The sequence below is a fragment of the Dreissena polymorpha genome, chromosome 16 (assembly GCF_020536995.1).
Source record: "Dreissena polymorpha isolate Duluth1 chromosome 16, UMN_Dpol_1.0, whole genome shotgun sequence".
Lineage (NCBI taxonomy): Eukaryota > Metazoa > Mollusca > Bivalvia > Myida > Dreissenidae > Dreissena > Dreissena polymorpha.
In genome coordinates this window covers 23,061,801-23,081,159 of record NC_068370.1, presented here as the reverse complement: position 1 = coordinate 23,081,159, position 19,359 = coordinate 23,061,801, and the positions used below count along the sequence as shown (strand labels likewise).

Sequence of the window (19,359 nt, the reverse complement as noted above, 5' to 3'; positions counted from 1 at the left end):
TCTGGGCTTACACTGAAATGTACCCATCGAGCACTCAATTGAATGCCCACCACTATGCATCTTGGTATACCGTTGTGCCTTTATCTTTGTAAAGCTGCTAAATGCATTTTAGCTTGCATAATGTGAGCGAACGTGACCTTCACGCAACCGTGTAAGAGGTCAATATTATAAGCTACCACATGAAACAGCATCTAGATGTAGATCTGATATAAACAGATCAAAACGTGCTTAACATACGCTATTGCTACATTAAATGTGAAGTGAAGCAAGATTTACCAACGATTTATTGATTTATATTTTCGTATTACTAATAGGCAATTGATGAAGGATACTATTGGAACACACAAACCGATTCGTTTGTAGTTATAAATTTAAGCTAAAAACACTATGATGTTTTTTTTAAAATATGCATCGAAACATGTTCGATATTTTAATTGTAACAAAATAATTCTTTATCGGAAATTCCGATAGTGTTTTTGTAGAATATTCGTTAGTTGAATGTAAGAAAATTCATCATAAATAAATGTACATTCAGATTCAGATTTGAGTATATGCTATCCTTGTGAATATATGTAGTAGTTAGCTCGGATATTATTTAGCACAATCACTGATTATGACCTTTTCAGTATATTGTGAAGCAATTCAAAGTGACTTATGCTAGAAGTCGAATAAAACAATGTAAGCAAACTACTTTTTACTTGTATACTCACACACCTCATAAAACACTGTATACAACGGCGTTCTAAGATAGCTTTTTCCATTCCTTTAGAAAAAACTATAAACATAATTTCCACTATGTAATTAAACTATATAAGCACAAAGACTATAGGTAAGTGAAATGACAACACCATATCACACGGTTATTAACATGAACATCCTAATGCAACATATAACATAACATTGGGGTCAATATACATGATCATTCGATGAATTTTTATGGACCAGCAAATTAAGACATTCTACACATGATTAAATAATCACATAAATCAAAGCAATAATTAAATGAGTCCATTAAAGGACGCAAACACTTTATAAAACAATAAGAAACAAATTAAGTACGCCCATATTTACGCCACGGCACAATTTGCAATCAAATACCACAATACCATACAAGCGCAATGACTACTACTCACGAAACTACTTAATGTTACTGTTTTATTTATTTTATATCTGGCTATTTAGTATACCTTTATTAATGCATATTACACAATTTTCATTAGAAGAGCCATACGTTTTATAAAATACAATATTGCGAAATAATATGTGTGATTTATTTTATTATTTGACTCCAGAATATATTTATTCAAATTTGAATTGCCGATATAAATCAACCACGAGATAAACAAAACGAGTACATCATCTAGTGATATGGCAAGAGTAGGTTCGTGAGTCCTGTTCACAATCTTCTCTTCTGAACGTTTTCTTACCGACATCAACCACTCCGAGCCTATAACTGCCAATCAGGTATTCCCCTTGCCAAAGTGAATATCAATAGTGTATTGTAAAAACATAAAGAATCTTACAGTGACACACCAGAAATGTGTCACAGACACTGACGCGCCCATTTCACATGCTTATACACATAGGACAATACACTACAATTTTTCTTCAGTTGACGAATAGGGCCATACTTTTGCCCAAACCAGTCGTAATCAAATTTCCTTTCTGTATGACAATTAACACATAAAGGTCATTTAACTGCGAACTTTTGATGGAAATCCACACATAGGTTGATGTGGAGTTTAAAACACTGATTTTTGGGACAATATATTATTTTTGGAAAAAAAGGCTTTAGAAAATATATCTGCCAAAAATACGTTGCCGATAAATATTGTTTTACACTGCACGCTAAGTGCATTCAATGTGAAAGTTTGAGTCAGATTTACCTCGTAGCTATAAAAAGGAGTTTAATGCAGATAATTTCGGAGGTATATAATATAGTTAAAAAGCATTTTTATGGGCCATACGTCTGATAAAACTTGTAGCAGCAAAATTCCATTTTCAGGCGTGCTAAATTGATCACAATAAGTTTGGGCACATACTTATACAATGTGTGCGTATCTTAGACAGACAGTTTTAATACAATCCAACTGATATAATAAAAGAAGCATTAGAGTAATTGATCAAAGATAAAGTATAAGGTGCAGAGAGTATGAAAATATCAGATACCGAGAGTAACCGGTGCAGCAAAAGGCAAGTTCAAGTTGGTTGAACTACATACTTTTGTGAAGCAAATGTTCAAGCAAAAGACGTCCATGTACACAATGTGGATATGTGTTTTAATTATCTTAGTCGCTGTCATGTCTTTATTGTTATCTCGGACGTTTAAGTCCTTGGTGCAAACTTACATGAAATAAGTGACGATTATATTTAAAAAATAACTATAAAAACGCACTTGTCATTTCATTTTATATATATAATTCATATAAATAAGAATCTGGTTATAGAAGAAATACACCTATACTACCTCCGAACTCTGTCGGGCATCTTTTCACGTCAAAATGACCCGCAGACGTATTGGACCATGTGACCAAGCCTTCGGTTTCTTCTGTACAAAAACTGGATAAATCGGCGTCTTCTAAGTAACAAAACAACGATGTCAAGGGGTTTATAAATTTGATATTTGTTTTGGATCAGCACGAAAGTGCAAGTTGTTTGCGTTATTATTAGAAAGAGTTTGTAACAAAACAACTAAATATTCATTACATATGGTTTGAAACTTAAAATCAATAATAACCTAGCGTTAAATATAAAAGTTATAATTTAGTGATTTGATTTGGTAAATCAAAAGGTACATTACATTCTTGACGTTGCTCTACAGAACATGGGTAATATACACGCAGCTGTTCGTAGCTATATGAATACATCAATTATTAATACAAGTCAATACAGTTCATGACTGAGCGTGTTATACCATTTTAACCGTCACAAAACAAATCATGAAATAGATCATACTTGGAACGACAAACAAATACGCCGTGGCGCTCGCTGCTCCAGCTTCGTTGGTGACCTTGCATGTGTACTCTGCAGTTTCCGTAGCTTTGGTGACGGCCAACAGAAGACCCGTTGGATACATGTCTTCCGTGTACTCCAATCTCGCATTCGTGTCAATCTTTATTCCGTTCTGAAATGCGAACATAAAAAAGTATGGTCTCTTTACGAGTTAACTTGAATAAAAAATATCATGTTCTTGATTCAACAAATATTTCGATATATTTAGAGAAGACGAATAATCATTTTTAATGATTTCTGGGCCATCACTCGAAACATTAATATACACATTTTGCGTGCATGTATTTTAAGTGCAACTGCTGTTTCGTCAATGTAAATTAGGATCATTGCATCGTCGTAAGAAAATCATATTCTGATTGCTAATTACGTTTGAAAACATAAAAAGAGTATCTATTTATCACTTTTGGATAACAATTGTTTGTTGTAACAATAGAGGATATTTGTAGATGTTGGGGTATGATTAAATTTACTTGACGAGTTATAATAGAAAGAAATCAGTACCACGTGCGAAATGAATATTCGACAATTCACCAAAAGCAAAACATTTTTATCTGTTGTCCATGAATAACAAAATTACGCAATACAAGCTTAAACTATATACGTTTGTGTTTAAGGTCAACATCAGCGTGTTTAATGACATAATAAATGATTCAAACGTTGTTTTTGACACGTGTGGAGGGGAAAAAAGAGTCACAACCTGTGTGTCGTTGAAGAAAAAATATAGTTTTTTGTCTTGGTTTATAACAGATGTATGCTTAACATCTTCTTCGCGAATTTTAATTTGTTAGGAAAAAATACTGACAATTGTCACTGATATCGAATTTTATTTAAGCCGTACAAGTGTTAATATCATAGCTTTATATAATCCGAATCAAATACTGGAGTATTTGCACAACATAAAAAATCAAGCTCTGAAGTAGATTCCATATTTGAAAGTGTTTTTGAATCCTTTTTTAACGGCTGAAAAGTGCTTGGAAGGCGGTTTAATGTACACCTCACAATGACGTCACGCAGCCAAGAAAATATTCGCGTAGTTCAATATAATGCTATGTGTATGTTGGACATATATACATCATTAGTTGAAGAGTTGTAATGGTGTGGTTTGTTATCTTAGACAAAGATATAATACAATTGAAATAATTCATGGTTTATGGGTTTCTACGCGTTTTAGCGCATTCGTTGATTGAGTGAAATGGTATTCCACTTGCCCAGGGAGCACTTGAAATGCACCGTAACGCAATCAATACGTTTGAAATTAAACAAATCGGAGAGCAAAGCTATGTAAAGTTCCTTCTATATTCTATCAAAAAGCATATAATAAAATACTTATAATTGTTGCAATTTCATGATAAGATAAATGTGCATACCTTGTACCATTCGTACTTAAACAGCAGCCAACTGTCGTCGGGAGACATGCAATTTATGGTCACCGCTTCCCCATGCTGCACACTAATGGACATAGGATCCAGCTGGACCTGAGGGTTATTGTTAACTGTGACCTTTAACGTCTTCGTTTGAACTTCATCAAAATCTATTGCTTTGCACGTAAATACGCCTGTGAAAAAAGTAACATTCCACCGTTTGATTAAATATAATAAGTATAGTAATTACAATTATAAGATAAGATCTAAATAAAATCAATTAATAAGCGTGGCAACGACAAAAATAACCACATATATTAGCGAGTTGATCACGTTTATGTGCCGAAAAAATATACAAAATGTCGTAAATCCATCGACAGCAAATGCATATGAGCTATAAGTAACCAATCAATTACAAACATACCACAGATGATGACTAAAGTGCACGATAGAAAAAGGAAAATACATGAACGAGTGGCATTGATACACATCAGTATTATACCACAGATAAATATTAATAATAAATAATATGTGATGACAAAAGTGCTCGATAGAAAAAGGAAAATTCATTAATGAGTGACATTGATAAAAATCAATGTAATACCACAGATACATATAAATAATAAAAAATACGTTAAAAATGATATACCGCGATGTAACAATTTTTTTTCCTAGCCTTAAGAATAGTTAGTCCCATCTTTTCGTCAGATGAAAGAGGTAATTTATCTTTTTATTAGCAAATTACCCTGATCAATAGGGAACACTACATCCAGGTTAAGATTTGCCAGATGCATGTTATGCACCTGGTCCTGTATTACAGTTTCCCAGGCATTACGCAATGTCAAGCTAGTGTCCAAGCGCGCATCGTCCTTGTACCACTCGAACCTGATACCATTGGACCCTTTGGCCGCACAAACCAAGGTGAGCATCTTCCCCCGAAGTGTCATGTGTTTATCCGAGTTGTCCGTATTGACGAACTCACTGATATACAATTCTGCGTTTTGAGAAATAAAACGAAAAATATCAAAAACTTTGCATGTCAAGCATATTATTAGTACAATATTTCTATGCTATTTTTAAAATTAAATATACTACCGTATTAACAATTGATATACTCATTAAACCAACTTGTGTAAATGTGTATTTATTATAGCAGAAACATGCACTAATGGTTTCTTACACAAGCAAATAGGATTTTCCGCAAAAACTTGAAATGAAACATGGTCATAAAGTGTCGTTTTACTACAATATCCTTTTTAATCCTTTGTTCTATCATATAGTAATTGACTTGATTTTGATTTTTAACGATAATTATATTACCTATTATATATAAACATCATGATAATATCGGCTAGTAATGTTTAACACGTATTTTTTCTTATTATTGATGCATATTGTCAGTTGATAACTGAACCAAACAGATACTAACTTGGTAACTAAAACTTTGCAAACAGACAAAAGTTACCATGGTTTCGTTCGATCTTGGTATCCGTGTTTGCGAACTCAATGCCCGCGACGTCAAAGGTCTCTACGAGTGCCTTGATGGCGCCAGAGACTTTAACGTCTTCAGTCACGACGATGTAGAAAGAAAAATGTAGGTGGGTGACCGATACATCGAAGCTAAATGAAAAATAAACGACGCATACATTAACTTGTTATCAGGCATATTTGCGTTAAGTTATATACACGTTGCAGAGTTGGTAAAACTAAAAACGGAGTTCCTGAATGCTTATAAATGATAACTTGTTTATGACGGTAACATCAATTTGTAAGAATTAACCAACCCGTGCTTATAATATTTGAAGTTCCATTCAAATCCTGCAACTTCTTTTACAAAAAGTGCAAACCCGACGCTGACAATTTTTTTTATATTGAACTGACACACAATTAAACCTTTAGAGACCTTCAGAGCAGGGACTCGTTATTGATATCGATCTTTGAAAATAATACAGTTGATAAAGCAAATACTAGCATACAATCTGACGCTCTCAAACCATGCACTTTGGACTGTGATGCTTGTCTTCTGTATTGATATTTTTATATCGTGAATACATATACGCCCTCTTTGGGTAACACTTCATTTTTTTAACTAAACTTACTAATAAACTTGACAATTAATAAGTGCTAGAATACGCATCGGCAGCGCTTACTTTTATGAATATCATTCTTGATTTTATTTCTGAATTTAATACAACAAAAGTTACACACGAGTTAAATCATACGATGAAAAGACTAAACTTGAATAGCATTAGCAAACAAGAACACTTTTTTTATGAATCTTATGCAATGAATAAAAACGTATTTTTCTGTAAAAGGACAACTACACAACTATCCACTTACATGAAGTCATGTATCCTCAGTTTAGTTAAGGAAGTTAACCCACTTGAAATCAGTGACGTCGATAACTGAAAAGAATTAACAACAAAAACGTATGTATATGTTCATTTCACAACCTGTGATTTATATTAAGAGGACATTGATTCTAGCACACAGTAAGGTTTCGCAAATGGATATACTTTGTTGCATAAAAAAAATGTCCGCTAAAATGTCTGCACATACTTGCTCAACCACTGACCTTATATTCGTCTAGAATATTATTGTCCAATTTGAAAGTGGTAATGTGTATACTACACTTCATTAGGTGTGGTACATACGCCAGACACAAAACGCCATTTCCGAACAATAAATCTCCTACTGACGCAATAAAATAACATCTAAAAAGACGTATTTTCAAAATAAATAGCTAATTAATAGGATTTACGTCCTACATTATGACGATTTATGGGACACTCTACTTGTGAATTCCATTATAACACTAATGAAAAAAGCGGTAGTATACACTATTTAATTATGCGAAGAATCCGTCCAATATCACAGTTTTCAATATTATTGCACATGTGTTACATAATATAGTTGAATTCAATGAAGACTTTTCACTAATATAATATGACATTTGACAAATATAACCAAAGAAAAACTTAAGTTTTATTAGACTTAGATAAACGTTCAGAGGTTCTTCATAAAAGGAAATAAACACAGTACCTTAATTAGACACAGGACATCAACATATAACGAATACAGGTACAATAATGAATGCAATGTGACCAATGATTAACAATTGGCTCAGCTTTATTTAGAAAATACATCATAGCATGATAAGTGTAAAATGATAAACATATAGACTTCCAAACAATATTTGCAAGACATCATCATTTGGACTATTATTAACACAAATATACATTTGTCATAATGATACAGAATGCTTTACTTTATTTTGGTTGCATATCAGTTTTGATTGTGTGTTAAACTAGGAAGATATTGTATCATTGCAATTGAAACTGATACTCTATCACTCTTCTTCTTTCATTTCATAGCATGTAAAATGTGAAGCCACTTAATAAATATCCAGAATGCAAAACACACCAATATATATTCACTTCGTTCTGCTCCTGTTTTAATTTAGTGTATTATTATTGAAACCCATGCAATGTTATAATGAAATTTTGGCATGACGAATGCAAATAAATTGTTTGTAAAACGCATTGGGGATGCTAACTTTATATACCAAAAATTCTTGCAAATTCTAATTTTCTGCAAAGCAATGGCTTCTTAAGTGTACAAATTAATTCTCGATGACAGGCAATGTGTTGATACTGTTATTCTTTTAGAATGATTTAGGGCGGATTGTCTGACCAATTAGATCCGTATTAATTATCCAGGATAAATATGTCATCTCGACTTGAAGAAATGCAATTTGACTATGACACTATTTGCTTCATAATTTAAACTAGAAAGCATTGTATATCTTTATAAACTATAGTATATAATTGGTGATTTTAACTTTCTTGAGATTTATAATTAAGACCATTCTAAGCTCTGAATATTACAATAATAATTAAGTTTGGTATAACATAATAGTAATGTAAAATAAAATAAATAGAACACAACAATATCATGTCAAGTATACGTGGACAATAATACATATTACAACTAAATGTTCTTTCTTTTTAGCAAGAACATACTATCAAACTTCATGTAAAACGACAATGTATTGTATATGTATTTAAATGAAACACATTAGCAATATGATCCGTTTTTAAATGGGCATTATGTTTGTGCCTACTAAAGTAGAACACGAAACACATATTAACGCATATAAATAATAGAACGAAGGTTCAGCCTGTAACGAATCATAGATAACATTTATACTGTACTGTGAAATATGTGCTATACTCTTTTGTTATATTCTACAGTATATTGGGACTTGTGTCGTTAGTCCTTTCAAGCATAGCATCAACTGCGCGCAGTTCAAAACTCTTATAATTATTCTGCAGCATTTCAAAACAATACATTTTACAGTAGGTCAAGATATGTCAATGTTAAATTATTGTAATGATAATTATTGTGATCGATTATATGATTAAAGTTTCAAAAAAGAGCCTACTTTGAAGTGTTGGAAAACTACAGCCAAGGGCACTTGTCATAAGTTTATTTATTTTTTATCGTAAATGTAGAAATATGACATTAGCTTAATTAAATGTTAATTTCAACACTAAGTATATGTACACTTAAAAGTATAAATATCTTTTCTATATAACAGACACTCGATTCGAAAAGGGGAGAATTGATGTTAACGATCAAAGAGCATTGAACTCCACTGATGGTCTTCATTTACTTTGATGAAGAAACAAGGCAAATATATTGGATTAATTAAGAAGCTCCGCTGGTGAACACATGTCTATTATTTGAAAAAAAGAAAAAAAGAATGTTCAAACTTATCAAGAAAGTACTTACATAAGCAATTTATAAATGTAAATGCACTTGACAATAAACATTTGACATCTCAAACACTGAAGGGCAGCGATAGTTTTGAACATTAATACATGAAAACAAATTTTTGACGTATTCATGTAAATGCAAGCTTTCTTGATAGTCTAATACTAAGGTTGCGGGTGAAAACCTTTCGTAGTATCGTTTTCTGATATTCCCGGTACATACGTGTGCATATCTTAGTAAATGTCAATGTTCTTAAGGTTCAAGCATGATTGTGTTGTTTTAAGAATCTAGGCTTCAAGTTGTTTTTAGTAGCGACCGATCAATCTGGGGTCCGGGAGTCCCTTAACCGATCAATGGGTTATCATGTATTGTGTACGGAAAAACAACAATATATAACAAAATTTTAAATAAATTATTCATCTAAATATTCACGATGTTAACGTAGTAAATACAATATTTACGACGTTAACGTAGTAAACACGCGTGTTTTAAAGTAAGTTATTAGATAATTTGAAGTACAACACGAACGGCCAGAAGAGTAAGAGACAAATTATTACTTGAAATAAACTGTCACATTATCTATAGAACGGGAAACTATACATATTATTCAGAACAAAAACGATTTTGAGTTAGACTTCAAATGTGTATTTAGCTACGGCAACAATGCTCAGTTTACTCTTCGCGTTTGCAATGATGCGATTTCACCAACACGGGTTAATAAAACAACTCGGATAAAATAGTAATTTTCTATAGTACTGCCGTTTGTCAAGATGTAATTTAAATGGTTAATTACGTTGATAACACCCAACATCCGTTTTATGCATCGTCAACAAACGTTAAGTTAATGGTTTAATCCATCTTATGATGGTTCGAACAAAACGGCGTTCTCGAATCAATTTTTCCAATGCACAACTTACGCAAATATAACTTTTATTTTACCTATAGGCAACATAAAAAGGTACATTGCGATGCTATTTGAGTTAGAAACACATGCATTTGCGCAGCATAGGTGTGCATGTAGTTTATATATGTTCAATGACTTTGGAATGGCATCATCATTTCAAATGAAAAAAAAATGTTTAAAAACCTTTAGGTAGTGCTTGAACATTTGAGTTGCGTTCATTCATTGGAAACAAAAACGTGTACCCTTCGTGTTTATTTCAAAGGCAGATAAATAAATCATTATTTTATTGAAGGAATCATATATTACATTTATAAAATGATTCCAACCATAGCAAAGCCCTAAAATAATTATCATATTCACCGATTTTGTGAAAGGTAAAGTGCGCTTCGGACCATGTTTAAACTTACATTAATAACGACGGACGTGGCTTTAATGGAGTAAACTTAGCCTGCATAAATAAAAAGAATACTAAAGTATTCGTATTTCGAAAACTTTGAGGTTTGTCTTGTATTTAGACTGGTTGCAACAAAAAATGCTTTGCATTGTTCATCCCAATGCGTTGGCTGAAAAGAGAATCATTTAAATAGTGTGTTAACGTGTTGTCATATATTTTATATGCAATTTTTCACTTGCATTAATTAGACTATCGAATAATATCAATAGTTTCTCTTTTAATTTAAGTTCTGAAGTTACACTATTTCTGTATTGAACAATGCGTACGATGTGAGAAGTGGATATATACGTTAAATGCCTTCAAACAAGCAAATCGCGTTTTAAAAAGCTTTCTTTGTTTCATCGTTTTGCAAATCGTTGTCACCGCACAATTTGATATCGTCAGTAGAATGATTTATAAGTGTATTTGATTTATTTCGAATCACTTGGTGGAAGCTTGTATTTCACATTCCGCATCGATGACACAGACAAACGCTCAGTAGTGCGGTGTCTAGTCTCAAGACGGCAGTTTTAACGGAGGGGAAGGGGTTATGAAAGATGTATCACGACGCTTGCGAACAGCCGCGGTCAAGCAACAGTGCGGGTTGAGATGGACAAGGCTGGCCACACGTATTGCGGCGATCCGCGTTGACATCTACGTTCCATTATTATTTATTTTATTTAATTTACAACTGATAACATGTCAAAAAATAAAAATAAATAAACATACATGAAGTTTTTATAGTCAGTTATTAAGATAACGCCGCGGTTGTTTGCAGCGCTATTTTTTGCGTATCGCGGCGGTCGACGGTATGCTGTGTTATTGCATTGGTTATTATTATTTTATTTTATTTTTTATTTTGTTTTTATTCAATATAAGACATACATTGCATACATGCATATGATCACACACAAAAAGTTACATCATGTAGCAGCAATAATGTTCAAAACTGTTATACAAGATATGCTACTATATAGTTTTTTTTGCAAAAAAATCAACACAATATTTATGAATATGAATGAGTTGCATAAAGTTGATAGAAAGCATTCTTGACTTGTTATAACAGTTTAATGTGTTGCCATTTTTGTTCAAATATATGAAGTTTATCATTGTTAAGGGCAATTTGTTTTTCATTTTGATCTTAAGTTTTAAATAGTTTATAAAACAGTTGAAAGTAGGTATTTGTTGTTTTGAATTTGATGCTGAATATAAAATATTTCATTAATATGATAATGTGGTTCACAGTGTTATTAATTTCGGGTATTTCAAAAGTATTAACACCGAAACTGATATTTAAGAGAGACAGTTTTAATTGTAATTGTTGTTTCTCTAGAAATGTTGTTAACGGGTTCCATGGAATTTGAATATGTTTGCACACCCAGAAAAGGTGTTCTATTGTTTCAATGTGTTCGCTGCATATATCACATAAATTTGTGTTGGATATTTTGCACTTGAAGAGATATTTATTTTAGCTATGATTTATGGACATATTTATATTGAAAATTTCTCAGTGTGCTATCTAAAGTTGTTTTATATGGCATGAGAAGTATTTGTTTCCAATTACATTCTTGTTTTCGAAGAAGGCTTTGCAATTTATTTTGAATCTTGGAGTTTTCTGCTGTGTGTTTAATTTGGAGTTTGTAAAATATTTTGTTTGTTTTGTTTTGTTTTGCAAGTATGTTTTCCGTGAATGATGTTTGAGTACATGGTGTGTTATTTGTATTAATTGTAGATTTAATATGTATGGGTATGCTTTTAATTAATGTGTACTACATTAGGAAATTGCTTGAAGATATTTCGTATATATAACATATATTCTCAAAAGAATAGAAGTCCTTTATTCTGTAATCGTACAATTGGTCGACATATTTAATGTTTTGTTCAAACCAGTGTTTATAGAAAAAAAGTCTTATTGTTTGAAGTTATGTCTTTATTGTTCCATAAAATAGTTTTACTGGTGATTTGGGTTTTTAGATTATGAGTAACATTAGTCCATGCCGATAAAACACTAGATAGAAATATGTTTTCGTTTGCAATTTCAACCAAAATGGTATTGTTAATGTTACATTTAAAAAGTATGGAGTCACCATATTTTTTTAGGATTTATTGGTAGAATAATTTCCATTTACTCGTATTGGTATTATCTAGGTATCTTTTAACCCAGCTGCATTTGATTGCATTCAAGAATGAGTCGATGTCTGTTAATTGGATACCTCCATTTTCTACAGATTGAATTAAGGTAGCGCACCTCTAATGATTTCCCGCGATTTCTTCGAAGGTTGAAGAGCCTACTACTAGATGCCGTAGCCTAGTGGTTAAGGCGATAGACTAGAAATCTTTTGGGATATTCCCGCGCAGGTTCGAATCCTGCCGACGACGTATACTTTTTTGCGACGCGTTTTTTTTATTTTCTAACGTAATTTGATTTAATATGGCATTTAAGCTATATTTATTGTTAAATATGTTGCAATTTTAATGCACATTCTTCAATTATTAAAATTAAAACAACGTTGTGGCGAAATAGGGTGATTTACTGTTGAAAATACGAACCATGCGTGTTGCATTTTTATTTTTATTTCAAAAAGTAAACGGTAAATCTGTCTATTTCTTGGTATTTTTGCTGTATATAGTGTTTCTATAAAAACTAAGTTTAAAATATGACTTAAATGATACTATTTTCAATTTTATGACACTTTGTTTTTAACCGACCCAATTTTTACTTGGCTGAAATCACTTACATTTCATGGCGCTCTTCCATAGATAAAAATTTGTAAAAAATAAATGTCTGTAAAAGAATACTTATTTCATCTTGTTTAAACTTTAAACACTTTTACAGCATCTGTACACACCAACTGCATGCCCATATTTGGAACTTTGAATGAATTATGGAACTTGTATATACCCTAGAGGTGAAAATAAACTGGACAAAAGCCGAGCGTGGGGGTGGTTTTGAAAAAATCGGTATATTTTTTTAAAAAGCATGGAAAGCCTACCTACAAATTTGCATGTAGTTCAGTGAAATGATGCTGATTAAGAAAATATTTAATTAGATTATATTTGGATATGTGCCCATTAGAGGTGCGCTACCTTAACTGAGTTCGTTTTATTTTATCAGGCTTACTGTCCCATATGAAATTAAATATTGCTGATTTTATATCGTTAATATTATCATTTGGTAGATTTGGGAGAACTGTTAGTGTATAAATTAATTTAGGTAGTGCAAATGTTTTTAAAACGGTGATTTTTCCGATAAGTGTAAGTTTACGGTGTTGCCATGATTTTAAACAATTTTTAAATTTTTGTAGTTAAGGCAATTTTTTTAAAAATTGTTTAATTTTCATTGTTTGTAAAGGTTATTCCTAACGTTGTTGCTTCATCTGATGTCCAGATGAATTTCATTTCTTTTTAAGATGCATATTACTTTGTTTAAATTTACCTACTCATAGCACAGTACAATTACTTTTGTTTAATTTAAGACCCGATGCCATTCCAAAAAGGGTTAGCGATTCTATAAGATTATTGAATGAGTCACTACTGTCGTTTAAAAAATAAGTTGCATCGTCAGCAAATAGGGACTGTTTAATTTCTTCGTCGGGTTCTAGCGATATTCCATTTATATGTTCATTTGATTGTATATAGTGTGATAGATATTCGATGCATATAATAAATAGCGAGGATTAAAGTGGGCATCCTTGTCTTACACCTCGTTCGATGTTAAAACTGTTTGAGAAAAAGCCATTGTTAATTATTATACTGTTAATATCGGTATAAAATAGTTTAACCCATTTAATAAGACTTTTACCGAAATTCATATTTTCTAATCAAGAGAACATGAACGAATGGTCTAGTGAATCGAAAGCCTTTTCGAAATCTGCAAAGAAAATGAGACCAGAATTGTTTGGTTGGTTGAAATAATATATGCATTCTTGTATTAGACGTACGTTTTCACCAATGTTACGTCCTGTAATAAAACCATATTGAGATCTTGAAATAATTGATGGTAATATTTTTTTATTCTGTTGAATAAACTTTTAGTTGCAATTTTATAATCATTGTTCAGTAAACTAAGATGGCGCCAGTTTGATAAGGATTCTAAGTTTTTTCCAGGTTTTGGCATGAGTGATATTATACCTTGTTTTTGTAGCGTAGTTAGGTTTTCGTTGTTAAATGAATATTTAAGTGAATTAATTAAATGTATTTTAATATCATTCCAGAATATTTTATAAAATTCGATTGAGATGCCATCAGACCCTGGACTTTTGTTATTTTGCATTTCTTTTAGAGCTAATCCACATTCATATTCATTAAGTAATCCGTCGCACAGTATTTTTTCCTCTTCATTTAAAGGGGCCTTTTCACAGATTTTGGCATTTTTTAACTTATTCATTAAATGCTTTATATTGATAAATGTAAACATTGGATCGTAAAAGCCTCAGTAAAAAATCAAGAATAAAATTAAAAAAAGGAAAAGAACATTGCCCGGAGCAGGTTTCGAACCAGTGACCCCTGGAGTCCTGCCAGAGTCCTGAAGTAAAAACGCTTTAGCCTACTGAGCTATTCCGCCGAATACACATAGTTGACGTTTTTTATACCTTATATAAGCAATCTTCGTAGTTTCACAAAATTTAACGACAAAAACAGAACTCTCCAAATTATTCAATCGTTTCGCGTTGCAACGCTTTATAATTTTTAGGTTTTAAAATCGTCAAAAGATGCATATAATGGCTATATTAGACCATGGTAAATGTTCAGTATTACTGTTTCCTCACAAATATCATAACTAAAACGAAAATTTGCGAATCTGAAACAACTTTTTTCAATTTTGTCAATTTACCAAAGCGTGAAAAGATCCCTTTAAAGCATGATGTGTATTTTTAAAAAGGGTGTTATTTTCAACATGTTTTCGTTTATAGAGGGTTTCGGAAAATAAACGTTGTTCTTCTAGTATTTTGGTTCTGTTTGTAATATCTTCGCCATACGAACAAATTTTTTGCCATATGAACAAATCGACTTTTCAAACCTGCTACTTTACGCAGGTGCATATACAAGTATCATTTGAATTCAATAAATATGTATATATATATACCTACACAAATATCTCCACTGAGTTATTGAATAAAAACTCTGCATGTATTAGCAAAAGTGTGGTTTCAAGCACATATTAATCTGTTGTTTTTTCTAAATAATAAAAGGTATGTTTTTCGAAAAGGCCAACTGCAGTAGGTCAAAGATATGGGCTCGGGTCATTGACCTCCCATGTTGATCCCGAGGACAGGTGTGAAACTTCAAATATGCCTGTACCGGTTACATAGATATTTACTTGTTTTACACATACCTTCGGAAACGTTCTATACTGAGCAAAAACCTTAACCGATATTGTTATAGACATTTAACACATATGCTAAGTTTGATTTCAATATCTTAAGTAAATCATAAAGACATATGGATGATTTGCACGCAAACGTCAACTTGAATTTTCAAATAACAAAAAAGGGCATAATTCCTATAAAGTTAAAGTCAGAATCATGAAACTTGGTCGGTGATCTAAATCAATGACCCAAAACACATGTAAGAAGACTTATAATAAAACCTGATGATAACTGTTGCAAATTTACATAACCAGAGCATTACACACAGGCCGAATGCCGACACATTTATTTGAGGTGTAGTATAGTCTGTAGTAATCTGAAAATAGTCGAGCTTTAAACACACTCGCATTTAATTGTAAAGGAAACCAAACATTTGATGAAATAATTGGTTCCATGCCCCATATATCTGGACGAGTTCCTGTCATTGATTGTCCCACTTTCCATCTACCAGTGTCTGCTTGAGATGTGCCGATTTGTTTCTAGACGATAACGGGGAAATATAACATATATTGTGGTGACAAGGTATAATCTCGTCAGTCTGGTATTTGAAGAAATGAATGATGCGCACATAATCTTTCATTTACCCTAATTGCAAATTTCTAATACACAAAGACGGCGTCAACGACCTTCACATTTCAGTTTCTGTCCTTTGAACTATTCCTTTCGTTAAAGAATATTGATATGCTATAAATTAGATTATAAGAGAAACCATTAATTTACGTAAATAAATTAATAGTCTATTATCATCAACGTGTTACGTCGATTGATCCCTGACCTTTCTTGCGTTTTCTTTATTGCATTAGCGGCCTTATAATTTTGTTTAGGGAAAATTTTACTTTAGCGCATGATTACTCGAAGAATTGAGACAGTCATTGAACAACTAGCTGACACTTCACTTTTGTTAACTTAATATGACGTTGGTTTGGTCGTGCGATCTTGACGAGAGTCGGAATAGAGGGAAACACTACCTTAGCGACTTGCATCTATCTCTAATATATTTTTATCATAAAATGAAGAGACACACACTGGCCCAATTTGACATGTTGAAAAAACGCTCCATAAAATAATGTGCGGAAAATGTGTACTAACTTACCGATTGTCTTAGATCATCTAACGTTCGATTTCTCTCGCTTTTATTTTGAGCTTTCGAGAAAGAGACTTGGACGCTGATGTCATAGCGGTACCGATCAACATCTAAAACGAGATAAAATACTATGCATTATTAAATTGCACATCCGAGAAAATCAGTACATGCAAAATAATTGTTACACGACACAAATTGAACATTCTTTTTATTTTTTTTTATCGGTTTACTATATACTCAGTTGTTTAAAATAGACTGTTTGGCATGTCTTCACGGCCATTCTTTGTACATGTACATGTACGTATTTTATAAAATCAGCATAATTACTTATAGACTCGACTCAGTATTTGTTTGCAAACACATGCATACATGTAACAACATTGTTATGTTTTGCTACTCACCATAATGATCAACAAATCGTTTTGACATCTGCCAATACCACTTTAAAGTGACATATTGTGGAGAGATGTTATATGAGCCAAAATCTGTGAAATTTCCTTAGTAAGTGTGCTTTGTAAAAGAAATTTCGTTCAAACACATAACAGTTACTATGATTGTTACACAACAATAATAGTGCCGCTTTAAAACTTATAACGTTTTTTTCCGAATTGCATACACTGGGCTATTACTAACGTAAACTCACGAAAGGATTTCCCCCAAATATCAGTATTACGTCGTATTTGTTAAATGATGACAGTAGCAAGTGCTGGCGAGTTTAACTTTTAGTACAACATTTAAGTTTCCGTTAAGGTAAACAGCATGTCACGACGGAAGACTTGAAACATAAATATTGATAAACGAGTATTCCGAACCACCGTACAATGAAATGCGACGGTAAATTACTGCAACTCATGTTACTTATTCGTTTTATTTTAATTAGATTATCTCATGTTCTAGACAGATCGAAGCACTAAGTACACTTGCTACTGACAATAATGCAATCAGTTTTACCAGGCAATCGGGATTTAATTAGAGGAAAAGGGCATGTTTAAGTTTCAACATGAACCAAATGCATAGTCTGTATTGATTTACAGATTTACAAGTCTTATTGGAGCATTTCTTGTCTTATTGGAGCATCATAATGATGTCTCATCTATTCAGCTTCACATGTGTAGTTACTATAGAGATGCCCTGGGATTTAATAACTGATTTAAAGAATGCATTATGACCCAGTAAATTGATTTGTATGTAGGTCGCGTAAAGCGCATGCGCAGGACAACGGATGTTGGCATAAGCCATCTATTGAAAAGTTTATACATTGTTAGACAAAGCTTGCATATAAGGACAGTAAATGTCAAACACCGAGCTTTTTCTTTTCGTATTTAGTTTATAGTTGGTTATTTAAAATGCAATATTATCCGTTAGCAATTTCTACATTAAATTAAATGTCGTGTGATTTTCCAATTTGAATACTGGATAAAGTAAGCTGCTCACTAATACAAATTTGATGCTGTGTCCTCGTTTCGTTTTGTTTAAAAAAAAAATAAGGTTTTCACTTTCTATACTCAGTAAATCTCTGAACATATCAACAAAGTCTATTCCTGATTAATTATATGTATTTTTTCTTTGTATTAATAACTGATTATAACGTATTAATCATGGTGTTTTCTTGATATAATGTTTTAACCAAAACAATCGAATGTAAACTAACATTTATATAATATATATATATATATATATATATATCCAATGATAATACTTATTATATGCTATTTGATGTATGATCATTTTATACATTTACGATGAATCAATTAGTTTCAGTTCGGACAAAAAAATGTAAAATTATCCATTGATGTTTCAGTTGACGTACCAATTTTAATCGTGAAACACGTACGCAAACAGAATAGCTATGAATATAGGAAGTAATAAGTGTGCACGCGTTGACTATGTAGATCACAAAACTGAGATGCATGTTGAATGGCTTATTACATATTTATGCATGGATTAACAAATTGGTGATACGTTAAGCACTTTCTTTGGCTCTTTTTGTTTAGTTTCATATCGCCAAATATTATTCGTCAATGGCTATGCGCCGAAATTTTAATAAAGCTCGAAATGGATATATTACGTTAACCATAAGATAAATTGTTAAATTCATCTCTAGGAAATTTTCCCTAGACAGAAAAAAGTATTTTATTAGAATGTATTGTTGGCTTTAAGTAATACTTAGCATTCTGCTTACGAAACTTCGTTTAAAGATCTGTTCCTTAAATAAATAAATAAAATCTGTTGATTTCTTGTTTAAAATATTATAAATTTCATCAAAGCGATTTAGTTTTAAAAGCAGACACTACAAAGTTCAATGGTTGTATTGTTAAATTTAATTCAATTTATGTTCGCAGCACAGCATAATTGACGAAAAAAGAGATGTCTAAGACTTGTTCTCTGTTTATATGCAATAGCTGTCGAGGAAAGAGCAT

At 32.0% G+C, this 19,359-nt stretch overlaps 1 protein-coding gene across 1 annotated transcript in view; it reads right to left on the bottom strand.

Moving 5' to 3' along the window:
- Nucleotides 1–19,359, bottom strand: part of LOC127861712 (uncharacterized) — a 44,406-nt gene that overhangs the window by 2,234 nt on the left and 22,813 nt on the right. The window contains exons 3-5 of the mRNA XM_052400399.1: nt 5,119–5,367; nt 4,380–4,567; nt 2,956–3,124 (exon numbers count right to left, since the gene is read on the bottom strand). Coding sequence (XP_052256359.1) covers nt 2,956–3,124; nt 4,380–4,567; nt 5,119–5,367 — 606 coding nt within the window. The remainder of the gene's footprint in view (nt 1–2,955; nt 3,125–4,379; nt 4,568–5,118; nt 5,368–19,359) is intronic.